This window comes from Stenella coeruleoalba, assembly GCF_951394435.1.
Source record: "Stenella coeruleoalba genome assembly, chromosome: 13".
In the NCBI taxonomy this organism is placed as follows: domain Eukaryota; kingdom Metazoa; phylum Chordata; class Mammalia; order Artiodactyla; family Delphinidae; genus Stenella; species Stenella coeruleoalba.
Window position 1 is genome coordinate 14,768,571 of NC_137159.1, and position 13,424 is coordinate 14,781,994.

General features: G+C 42.1%; 1 protein-coding gene across 4 annotated transcripts in view; it reads right to left on the reverse strand.

Moving 5' to 3' along the window:
• Positions 1-311: 311 nt before the first annotated feature.
• Positions 312-13,424, reverse strand: part of USP39 (ubiquitin specific peptidase 39) — a 30,290-nt gene continuing 17,177 nt past the window's right edge. For all 4 annotated transcript variants that reach the window (XM_079940809.1, XM_079940811.1, XM_079940812.1 and 1 more), the window contains exons 10-13: positions 8,708-8,850; positions 3,528-3,663; positions 1,740-1,826; positions 312-894 (exon numbers count right to left, since the gene is read on the reverse strand). In XM_079940809.1, coding sequence (XP_079796935.1) covers positions 847-894; positions 1,740-1,826; positions 3,528-3,663; positions 8,708-8,850 — 414 coding nt within the window. In that variant the 3' untranslated portion in view covers positions 312-846. The remainder of the gene's footprint in view (positions 895-1,739; positions 1,827-3,527; positions 3,664-8,707; positions 8,851-13,424) is intronic.

Below are 13,424 nucleotides of genomic sequence, written 5' to 3' on the forward strand. Positions count from 1 at the left end.
TTGCCGAAAACCACTTCTGCTCGATTCTTCCGTGCTCCAGGCTTCCCACCGGCCTGGCTGAGAGGTTCAGAATTGCACTACAGTCAGATGCTCTTCCTACCTCCTTCCCTCCCTCTTTCCTCACACAGCCCTGCACTGCAGGTTGAAACCACCCACCTCCAGACTTCTAGTTAAGCCCAATAATAATTTATCTCTTTCAGTCAGATATTTTGTTACTTAGAGATAAATGCATCCTAAACTGACACACCACCCCCAGGCTGACAGGAAGAGACAAGCATGATGTCCACCAGATAACAGACTATAGGGTAGACAGTTTGTGAGGATTTTTTTTTTTTTAAATCCTCCCCTTAGGTAGCAGTCTAAGGGAAGGATATGAAACAAGAGGCTGGTTTAAAAACAGGAAAATATTTAATCCATCCCAAAACACAAAGAAATGAAGAGAACTACAGGAAAACTATCTACCTATGATGGAAGAAGGGTGTTACTGGTTTCAAGCTCTAATTCCTAAAATCTTGAGGCTTTGATGCATAGAAGAAAACTATCTTGTCCTTCAGCTACTCCCAGCTATTCAGAAATAAATTACATACATCTGTAAAAGAGTCCTGGCCTGCTAGAAGGGAGACAGACAGGAAGGGGAAAGGAGGATCCATCTACAATCAATTGATCAAAGACCAGCTGAGTGACAGCACAGAGCCATCCTAGGCAGAAGGACCGGGGATGCTCTGGTGTGAACGAGGACACATAAAACCTGGGCTGGCTCAGGGGCTGGGCCATCAGCCTGTGCTCAGTATTCGTATTTCCATCTTCAGCCAAAGCCCCCTGGGAGCAAAGCTCTAGATGCCTCCTTCAAGCCCCCTGCTGGTTGGTTTCATCGTTATCTCGCCTCTTCCAAATCTGTAAGAAATGAATACAATAGATATTTAGGAGCTGGCATTCAATCCACAAATATTTATCAAGTACCTAAATCTGCGCTAGGCAATGGACAAACTATCACCCACTTGTGTATTTGTTAAGTCCCCTGAAACTAACTCATAATCTTTCAGAAAATTCCTTCATTCAACTATCACTTTTCTACCCATCCTTCTCTTCCCATTCCAAACTCCTTTTCTAAAAAGTGACTCATAGTCAGACCTGCCACTTTAGACAAAGTCACCAAAGAAAGAGTTATCTCTGGAATGAGCAGCGTCTCCCTCCTTTTTTACAAAGCTATAGCATCTTCTTAGCCTCAGTCTTCCTTCTCTGCATGTACTAGGACAGTCAGAAAAAGAAGACAGAGACACTCTACTCCATGACCTCCCGACCCAGTGGAGAGGACAGTTACACTAGTCCAGCTGGTGCTCCACGAAGACAGGAGACGGTGCGGTGGGGTCATGAAAGAGTGCTGACTTTGCCCGGGGGACTGGGGAAGCTTCAGAGACAACTCCTAGCTGGCAGCCCGGATGGTTCTGGGCTCTTCCTCCTTGAAACCAGACCACACACTCGCAAAACTAACCTGGCTCACCGTAAGCAGAACCTCCTTGCTCACTCATCACTCTTCCCTGCTTCTCCACCCTTCTCTTCCCTGAAGGTCACTCCTGGGCTTCAAGGGCCATATAATCTGGTCCCACCACACTCCCCGGTGCATGTCAAAAGGCACCCAACCTAACTCAATCCCATTCCATGCCTTCACCTACATCACTGCTCTCACTGGACCCACGCTCCATCTCCTCGGTGCTCGTTGGAGTCTGCGGCCAACCCACCTGAATGTAAGCCTCCGACAGAGTGATCATCTGGGGAAGGATGTCAGTCACCTGGAGGTCTTGTAATTCATACCATTTGCCTGTCCCCTGCAGAGAGTACGAAGGGCTGGGTTAGTCTGCTCTCTGAAACTGAAAGGGTATGAGAGGGAAGGGATCACAGCTGAAAGCTAGAAAAATCAGAATAGTCACTAGACCATCACCCAGCAAGAGCTGTACGTAAAAGGGTGCACGGCCTCTGCCTGGCATCATTCAATTTTAAGACTTTTTAGGGTGTTCATCTTGGCAAACTCAATTCCTGCTGAGGACTCCTTGAAGTACAATGGAGTCTCAAACACTGTACGCCTTTTAAGGACAATAAAGAGAAAGAAGAGGAAGCCCTCTACTCCTCACCTAAGATGTCTCCCTGCTGCTCAGAAGTGACGGAATAGACACACTGACTTAGGAGGTGCAGTGTTAACCCAAAGTGGACATTCCCACCCCCGTCCCAGAGGACACAGCAAGTTGGTCAAGAAAAAGTGTCCTTGGTGGACACTGTCCACCGTACTAACCCGTTTCCTTTGGCCTAAAAAAACAGTGCTGCAAATACAGCAAAATCTACTTTCCTTCATGCTTCCATAAACAAGGGGGAAAAGAGGGTTCTGGATTATGGCAGAGGCACCTCTGGAAGCTCACCAGCCCCACCCATCCCAACTTCTAAGAAACGCCAAAGACAGATACACTCCAGGAATTCTGGGTATTCCAGTAGTTCAGAACAGGAGACACAACAAAAGCTCAGGATCACATAATCAAGTCCCTATTCCAGGTAAAACCAAATATCTAGGTTCAAATCCCAATTCTACTGACTTCAGATAAATTATTCTAACTCTGAGCCTAGGTTCCTCACTTGTAAAAAGACGGCATTAACACCTATCTTGAAAGTGTGTTTTAAGGATATAAACGAGATGAACATACATGAGCACGTGGCATACTGTCTAGCACACAGCAAAGCGCTTGATGGACAGAGCTAGTTATTATTAAACCCACGGCCCCAGAAGACTAATCAAATTAGAACAATCTGTGCTAGTAATCTGTGTGATACCAAATATATCTTAAGCGCGTTTCAGCCATTTTCAGCAAATTCACAAAATTTTTTTAGCTGAAAGGGAACCTACACACCAGTGCTTTGTAAACTTTAATTTCATACCAATCAGAGGGTCTTGTTAACATGTAGACTGTGATTCAGGAGGTGTGGGAGGGGTCTGAGACTCTGCGATTTGTAACGAGTTCTTATATGATGTCAGTGCTGCTGGTAAGGATTCCACTCTAGGTGGTAAGGCTCTAGTCTAGGACAGTGCTTGTCAATCTTGGCTGCACACTGGAAATCTCCTGGGAACTTTAAAACATCATGATGCCTGGTTCCCACCTCCAGATAATCTAACGCAGTCTTAACTCTGACACTTTGGGCCAGAAAATTCTTTGCTGCGCAGGCAGCCTGTGCACTGTAAGATTATTTAGCAGCATCCCTGGCCTCTGCCCAGTTGAAAACCAACAGGCACAAATTATGTTGTTCTCGCGTAACTGGCCTGGGGTGGCCCAGGTGTCAGGAGTCTAAAATCTGCCCACAGGGGAGTCCCATGTGCAGCCAAAATTGAGAACCGTTGCCTTAAACTGACCACTGTCACCTCTATTACTTGCAGAATCCCAAGGTCAAGGATAAGAAAGAGCAAACTGAAAGGAGCGCCCTCTGAAGTGCCAAAGGAACACCACCTGCTCCTGCCACGGCCACCATGAGAAGTCAGCCCCACTCACATGATGAAGCACATGAATCCGGTAGGAGCCCTCAGAGGGCTTGCCGTCGTGTACAATGTTGGCGATGAGGTCGTAGGTGGTATTCTTGTGCACCGCCTGTACTTCTTCAGACAAGTACTCTCTCAGATCCACATTTCTGATGATGATGAAAATAAAGTGAAGATCAGACAAAGCCTACTAGGTTAGCCCTGTAGAGGTTAACTGTCTTACCCAAATGGACCATGAAGCTCTGGAACCCTATTTCAGGACCCTGTATCTAGGTGGGCTTGAAGAGCCATGGGAGCCCAGGTTTGTGGAAATTCATATAATCTGCCATAAAAATGAGTCAAACTGGGAAGACTGGCTCTATGGGAAAAGCACACTTTAAAAGCATGCTTAGGACAGGGAGATCAGCTCAGTGCTTTGTGACCACCTAGAAGGGTGGGATAGGGAGGGTGGGAGGGAGATGCAAAAGGGAGGAGATATGCGGATATATGTATGCGTATAGCTGATTCACTTTGTTGTAAGGCAGAAACTAACACACCATTGTAAAGCAATTATACTCCGACAAAGATGTTAAAAAAATAAATAAATAAAAAGTAAAAAATAAAAGCATGCTTAGGAACTTCTCTGGTGGTCCAATGGGTAAGACTCCACGCTCCCAATGCAGGGGGTCCAGGTTCGATCCCTGGTTGGGGAGCTAGATCCTGCATGCGTGCTGCAACTAAGAGTCCGCGTGCCGCAACAAAGATCCCATGTGCCGCAATTAAGACCCGGTGCAGCCAAAATAAATAAATAAACCAATCAATAAATAATAAATTTTTTTAAAAATCTAAAAAAAAAAGCCTAGCAGTCAAAAGTGCAGGGCCTGGAGTCATTCAGATCTGATCTGGAATCGGGGCTCTGCCACCTCAGAGCTGTGTTTGAGTTTAAGCAGGTGACGTAACCTAGGGCTCCTCTGTGAGAATGAGTGCCACCTTCTCCTCTGAGATGAGAACACGTGTAACCGCCCCACCCTCTGCCCTATCTGGGAATCAGCTGCAGCTGCAGTGTCAAGGGGACACCTGGTCTCTGGCCTTAGGCTATGAAAGGCTGATCATGTGGGTTGTCACTGTATATAATCACTGTAACAATTTCAATATGGCAAACCAGGCAGATCAATCCGACTTATTTTTTTCTTTGATCTTCTGGAACCTTATTTGTTTTTCTTTTAGTTAAATAAGCAAAAGGTTACAAGTAACAAAAATCCACCCTAGGTAGTTTAAGCACAAAAGGGGTATTTATTCAAGGGTTTCAGACTAGGAAATGCAGCTGAAACCAAGCACTGGAGAGGCAGCAAGATCCGAGAGGCACCTGCCCTCTTTTCTGCTTTGACATCAGCTTTACTCTTTTCCCACCCAGCTTTCTTTCCTTTATGGAACCCACACTGGCTACCCCACAGCTTCCAAATTTCTCAGTTCTGGTTGCCAAAAGAGACTACTGACTAGGTTCCTTCAACTGGGACTTAGAAATATAAAATTTATTTTTAATACCTGAACATTCATTTTTTAAAATATAGAGAAGCATTCTTGATGTACTTAGAATAAAACCTGCTTTTGTGTTTTATTTGTTGAATTCTGTCAGCTGAAGTATATACATGTACACCGGTTATTACGAAGTCAAGAGCTATAATAAATGCTTACCGTGAAGACTCTGATGACAACTACTAAGATCTCTCGAATAGCTAAATAGGGAAGTAGATTGACCGTTAACATGAATATTAAGAGAATGCTAACTACACTATTTTCAGGAAAAATATAACCTTCTGTAGCCTACAAATATTTATAAAAATTTAAATACAATGTAGAATAAGAGAGATTATATCCTATTTCTAATCGCTGTAGAACTGGCTGATGTGCTACCACTCAAAACACAAAACACAGTAATGTCATCTCTGGAAGGATTTACAATAAATGCTAATAGCAGTCACATCCAGTGGTCACTTCCAGATATGTATCTCCTTTTGAACTTTAGACTATGAATATATTATCTCTCCAAAAATACAAAAAGTTTTCAATGCAAACCATGTATTAATAAACATCTTTGTCCTAACTATACTATGTACCTTTCTATGTGTTCATGATAGCTATTTATTTCTACAGACTGACAGTGTCCCATATAGATCAAAGAGTCGTTGCTGCTTTTTGTTGGGTGTTTTGTTTTGTTTTGGCCCCTCAGCTTGCGGGATGCTGGTTCCCCCACCAAGGGTCAAACCCGGGCCCCGGCAGTGAGAGCGCTGAGTCCTAACCACTGGACTACCACGGAATTCCCTAAACAATCACTGGTAAAATAAAATTTAGATATGAGTCTGAGGAAACCCATGTGAGCTCTAGAAATGCCTCCCGGCTGCCAAAAACTGACTTCTTGTATGGTTTTCTCAGCTTTAACAACAGCTGTTCAGACTTCTCTGAATGAGTCCTAGAGAAATCTTCAGAAGTATTTATACTCAAGTTTCCATGACTGAAACGAAACTGTTTAAGTGACAAAAGGGAATAAATACATGTTAAATCATTTGTTTTAGAAAACAGTCAACGGAGCAAACCATACTCATCCGCCAATCAGAACTGTCCAATTTTGAGACCACCTAAGTAGCTGGAAGTGAAACTTGAAACCTGTGCTCCAGAAACCCTACCTCCAAATGAGCAGAGGGTCCTAATCCCTGCAAGTCTGAATCAATCTCTGGTAAAAAGAAGATGTGTTATGAGTAAAACACAGGAGAAGAATTAGGTCTGATAAGGGTCCTCTTCAAGAAGCGGGGACCTTGGCTAACCTAGAACCATATTAGTCTAAAAGTAATGACAGTGCACAAAGTAATTACAGTACAGGTTTCCAGAATCAATCACACAGTTTGATGTTCTCTAAAAGGCTGACTGGTTGAGAAGTAACCTTTTTCTCAACTTCTCCAAAGCTTTCTGAAAGACAAACTACTGAAGTCAGTTACCAAAAATCCAAATGCAACTGGTGGCAAAATAAACATACTACAGGTCCAATATAAAAGAACTGCCGGAGTAAGGAAATTTCTGTGGTGACTGAGCAGGAACTACCACCAACACATAGTCCTTCCTCTGGAGCTGCCCTGGAGTCAAGAGCGCTCCTTCCTTCCAGGAACAAACTGGTGACTGTGGCAATTCACAGAAGCCCAGTTCTGAACTAAAACCCTGATACACAGACTTTCAAGGAAAGCCCCTCTGTGGTCCTACGCAAGTTGGCAGAGGGCTGACCTTCATGTGCCCCAATTTCATTCTACTTGTCACACAAACACAATACTAGAGAAGAACAGGATGAAAAGTGTGTGAAAAGAGAAAAAGAAGTTCTCCTGTAATCCTAACTACAAAGGTTTTCTCTCCTCAACCCCCACTGTTAAGAGTCCTGGTGATGATGGAACCAGAAACAATAAAATGTTACACCTGGGGCTTCCCTGGTGGCGCAGTGGTTGAGAGTCCGCCTGCCGATGCAGGGGACACGGGTTCGTGCCCTGGTCTGGGAAGATTCCACATGCCGCGGAGCGTCTGGGCCTGTGAGCCATGGCCGCTGAGCCTGCGCGTCCGGAGCCTGCGCTCCGCAACGGGAGAGGCCACAACAGTGAGAAGCCCGCGTAACACACACACACACGCGCACGCACACACACACACACACACACACACACACACACGCGCACGCACACACACACACACACACACACACACACACGTTACACCTGGAAGGACCCCTAGGGCTCATCTAGTCCAAGCTTCTCATTTAATCCAGGAGAGAATATGCAAATGACCTGCCCAAGGCCACATGGCTAGGATGCCACAGAACTCTGACTTCTTTAATATTAGTTACTACCCTCTTAAACACTACACAGAATTAAGAACCAGTACTGGGACTTCGCTGGTGGAGCAATGGTTAAGAATCCACCTGCCAATACAGGGGACACGGGTTCGATCCCTGGTCCGGGACGATGCCACATGCCGCGGAGCAACTAAGCCCAAGCACCACAACTACTGAAACCTGCGCGCCTAGAGCCCGTGCTCCACAACAAGAGAAGCCACCGCAATGAGAAGCCCGCGACCGCAAAGAAGAGTAGCCCCCGCTCGCTGCAACTGGAGAAAGCCTGCGTGCAGCAACGAAGACCTAACGCAGCCAAAAATAAATAAATAAAATAAATAAATTTATTTAAAAAAAAAACCGGTACTATTTTCAAAGGAGAACACTGGCAGTCCTGGAGCAGTCTGGACATCTGGAAAATGGAAGCAATGGAGGTAGAAAGACAAGAGAAGAAGATGAACATTTGCCCCTTACAGCTCCCAACTACTTTCTAAGGTTTAAAAACACCACACTTCTGAGCTATTACAGCACGGTAATCCTATCATCCATCCATCCAAATCGTTCTCAGTAAGAAACCACCTTAGGGCTCCGCTCTTACCTTATCTAAAAGCCCACACACAGACCCACATTTCTTCCTGCCAGCCCCGCCACCAGGCTTCTCCATGTTCTCAGAGAGATCATCTTCAGAGTGGGAAAAACCATGTCTCTTGAGAACTGGAAACCAACTGTCTACCTCCAAAAGGGTCTTGCAGGAGCCTTCTGCGACTCCTCCAAATGTCCCATTAGAACACTCATAAATGTCTGCAAAAAGACAACTACGTGGTCAATTAAAAATAAGACTATACATCAAAATGTATAACGTCCTCATCAATAGGGAGAAACTGAACACATTTCAGACTTTATCCTCTAGGGAAGAAATAAGGTAGTAGGGCCCCAAGAAAGCAAGACAAATCTAGAGTCATCCCCACTGTCCATCCTTAACTATAGCATACGAGATGCAATGACCAGAAAACAGATGGACAGACTAACTGCTCAGGATTATCTTCAAAGCCAGGAGAATCCTACCTGTCCTACCCTACTTTTACCAACTGTTTTTCCCTTTACTGAAAGACTACAATTCCCAGCAAGCAACAGGAGAGAAGAAAAAGGAGGAACTGCCTGCAGGGAAATATCCATCTTTGAGGCCCCTAAAATATCTCTATCCTTCCAATAAAAACCCTTAACTTATGTAGTGTAGGTAGGTGCCTTGCAATCTCCAACTAAGACAGTCCAAAACTAAGAGTGGCACAAAGATATAAAAAGAAATTCAAGCTCATGCCACCTAAGAGGAAGTGAAGGAGGGGAACACTCACGTAATAGGGAAGTTGACAATAGTCGGATTCTTCTCCACAAAGAAATTGTTCTTAGTGAATCTCTTAATACAAAAGATTAAATATGGAGGCAGCTTGGTGAGCTGGAAGCGCTTTAGAAAGTTCTCCTTGTATGTCTTATATTCCTAGAGAGAGAAAAAAAATTATCAAATTAGAGCAGGGACATGAGTTTTGTTCTGGCTTGTTTGAGTTTTTTTTGTTGTTGTTGTTTTTTTTTAATTTATTTTTTGTGATACGCGGGCCTCTCACTGTTGTGGCCTCTCCCGTTGCGGAGCACAGGCTCCGGCCACGCAGGCTCAGCGGCCATGGCTCACGGGCGCAGCTCCTCCACAGCATGTGCGATCTTCCCGGACCGGGGCATGAACCCGCGTCCCCTGCATCAGCAGGCGGACTCTCAACCACTGCGCCACCAGGGAAGCCCTTGTTTGGGGTTTTTTAATATAATTTTGCCTTACATGTAGAATTCAGAAGACACCTGATCCCAGAAACCACCTACAAGGCTGAGGAGTAGCTGTTTAGCTATGGCTAAAATACCTCAACTGTGGGCTGCATTTCAGCCAGCACACAATCATACTGTTGAACTCCAACCACAGTATGGATATTCCTTTCTATAAGGAAAACAAAAATGTCAAGTGAAAAAGAGGATTTGTTAAAAGCTCAGAATTTAAAAACCATGAGAGTCTCACTTAATTCAAAATAAAGAAGAGCTTCCTGACCACTAGACACATGCACGGTGCAACAGGCACTTAGGAGGCAGCGAGGAGCCCCTCATCACTGAGGGTTTTCCAGCAGAGCTGTCAACTGACATCCCACGTTCCTTCCTCCTCAAAGGCCCCGAGACTGGTGGGTCAAGTGCAATCTGTTGGGCAACACTCACTGAGGCCTCACTCAGCACGTTTGAGGGGATGGAGTGGTGGGGGCCCAGGACATTCTCCTCAGCCCAAGAGGCTTAAAAACTAGTGAACATATATTTACTTTTCCTTAACACAAACACAATGTAGTACAGTAAAAACTAAGAGATAGGAATGAAAAACTAATCATAATCAGAGAGGAAATACCAATGAGACCATCACTCTCTAGAGAGTCACATCACAAGAAAAGACAACTACAGATCAATATTTCTATGAACATGGACGCCAAAATCCTCAACAAAATACTAGCAAACCAATTCCAACATAAACAACAACAAAGACTTATACACCAATTATACATGACCAAGTATGACTTATCCAGGAATACAAAGGTAGCTTAACATCCAAAAATCAATTAATGTAATGTACCATTTCATATTAATAAAATAATAAGGCAATAAATAGGAATAACCGAAAACCATACAATCATCCCATTAGACACAAAAAAGCATTTGACAAAATCCAACACCTTATCATGAGAAAAACACTCAATAAACTACAGATAGGAAGAACTTCCTCAACCTGATAAAGGGTATCTATGAAAAATCCACAGCTAACATCACACTTACTGGTGAAAGCCTGGATGCGCTCCCTTAAGATCAGGTACGACATAAGGATGTCTGCATTTACCACTTCTATTCAACACTGTACTAGAGGTTCCAGCCACAGCAATTAGGCAATAAAACGTGAATAAGTAAATAAGAAGCATCCAGATTGGAAAGGAAGAAATAAAACCATCTCTGTTTGCAGATGACATGATCTTGTATGTGGAAAATCCTAAGAAATCCACTTTAAAAGTCTGGCAAGGTTGCAGGATACAAAATCAATATACAAAAATCAACTGTATTTCTACACACATGCAATTAACAAGCCAAAACTAAACTTAAGAAAGCAACTCCATTTATAATGGCATCAAAAAGAATAAAATATTTAGGAATAAACTCAAAAGAAGTTCAAAACATACTCTGAAAACTATAAAACATTGTTGAAAGAAATTAAAGAAGATAAATAAATAGAAAAACACCCCATGTTTATGAATCAGAAGACTTCCATTATTAAGACGGCAATAATTGTCAAACTAATCTACAGATTCAACACAATCCCTGTCAGAATGCCAGCTAGCTTCTTTGTAGAAATCCACAAGCTGAGCCTCAAATCTGAATGTGCAAGGAATTGTAAGGAACCCAAAACAGCCAGAACTATCTTGAAAAAGAACAAAGTCAGAGGATTCACAGTTTCTGATTTCAAAACTAACTACAAAGCAGTAATAACCAAGACTCTGGTCCTGACATATACGTCAATGGAATAAAATTGAGAGTCCGGAAATAAACCCATGTGTCTATGGTCAAATGATTTTTCAACAAGGGTGCCAAGACCATTCAATGCGAAAAGAATAGTCTTTTCAACAAATAGTACTAGGACAACTAGAGAGTCAGTCATATGCAAAAGAATAAAGTTGGACCTTGTACTTTATACCATATACTAAACTTTAAAATGAATTAAAGCCCTGAAATGTTAAGAGCTAAAACTACAAAAGTCTTAGATGAAAACACAAGAGTAAATCTTCATGACCTGGGATTTAACAATGGATTCTTACATATGACAACAAAAGCACACACTATAAAAGAAAAACTAGATGGTATTTCAACAAAATTAAAACTGTTATGCCTCAAATGATACTATCAAGAGGGTGAAAATGCAAGCCACAGAATGGGAGAAAATATTTGCAAATCATACATTTGATAAGGGACTGGTATCTAGATCATATACAGAATTCTTACAACTCAATAATAAAAAATAGATAAATAACCTAATTTTTAAAATGCACAAAGGATCTAAATAAACATTTCCCCAAAGATGATATGCAAATGTCCAATGAGCACATGAAAAAATGGTTAACATCATTAGTCATCAGGGAAATACAAATCAAAACCATAATGAGATACCACTTCACACCTACTAGGATGCCTATAATCTAGAAGATGAACAATAACAAACATTGGTGAAGATGTAGAGAAACTGGAACACTCACACACTGGTGGTAGGAACATAACATAGTGCAGCCACTTTGGAAGACAGTCTGGCAGTTCTTCAAATGGCTAACCATAAGAGTTACCATATGACTCAGCAATTCCACTCCCCAATACCCACCCAACAGAAATGAAAACATGTCCACACAAAAACCTGTAGACTGGTATTTATAGTAGCATTATTCATAACAGCAGAAAGGTGAAAACAACTCCAGATGTCCATCAGCTGATGAATGAATAAACAAAATGTGGTGCATTCATACAATGGGATGTTATTTGGCTGCAAAAAGGAATGAAGTACTGATAGATGCTACAACATGAATGAACCCTGAAAACGCTGTATACTAGGTGAAAGAAGCAAATCACAAAAGACCACATATTATATGAAATGTCCAGAAGAGGCAAATCTACAGAGGCAGAAAGTAGCTTAGTAGTTGTCTAGGGCTGGGGGAGACAAGGGGGTTGGAATGATAACTAAAGGGCGATAAAAAACATCGATGATGAAAATGTTCTAAAGCTGACTCTGGTGGTGGTTGCAAAGATCTGTGAATGTAGGAAAAAACCACTGAACTGTAAACTTTAAATCACTTAATTATATGGTGCTGTAAATTGTATCTCCATAGAACTGCTACTTTTTAAAAAACTAAGTTCCCTTGCCACATGATGAGTAACCTGACAGCGCTGGAGAAATAAAAACTTTCCCGCTCTAGCACACATACCACAGCCACACCTGCTTTTAAGTAAATTTCTGATCATCTAAGGGTATAAGCACTACTGGAAAAAACGTCTTTTTGGTGATATGAAGTAACTCATCTCTGCGTGACTGAAATAAAATACTGTACTAAAAGCAAAGAAAAATTTTTAATCAAGTAAATGCCAAGAGATTTCACTGCCCACATCTGTGTCTATGAACAAGTTGACATCAAGAAGCCCTAGTTTTAATTATCTCAGAGTAGTGAAGGATAGACAGATTTAACACCTAAATGATGTCATAGCCTAACTTGAAAAGGTTTCTCTGGAATTTATGAGAAAATACGGGGGGGAAGGATTTCACCCTGGACATCAGTACCACATTCACACAGCAAGGTGTTAGCTAAACTCACATTACAAGAGCACTATTAACCAATTTTATTGGGTTCAAAGTTTTGTTTGTGTAAGTTTGTTATAATTTAATACGTGCTTAAAAGCTGTAGGTATAAAAGGCTTATACCAACATTGATGTTTATACTATTTTAAGTAATATTATAATAACAATAAATTTAAATCAATCCTGAGGGTCCACGGGAATCTTAATATTACTTAAGTTTGAACAAACAGTAATAATAGGGACCATGTGGCACAGTTGAAAAAGTCAGATGAAAATATCCCCAGCTCTGTCATTTAAAACCAATATAAACTAAAACCAAATAAAATAAACTGAACTAGATGAGCCCCAAGGTCTTTTGCCTCCCCAAAATGAAATGAGCCTAAGAAACAGGCTAGATACTTTAGGTTACCTATCTCTATGCGTGTGTGTGTGCGTGTGTGAGAGAGAGCAAGAGAAGGGGATGGGGGTGGTGGGGAGAAATGGGCATTTACTATCTGAAAACCAATGAACCTTAGCTAAAAAAGAGAGCAGAAAGGGTTTGGAATGAGGCATCAAGTTAAAAAAAAAAGAACCAAAGTTAAAAAGTTTAAAAGAATCAAAAAGGATTAAATTTGTCTAGGATGAAGAAGGGAATTAAACCGAGAAACGGTTAACTCAGCAGATAAAAAGAA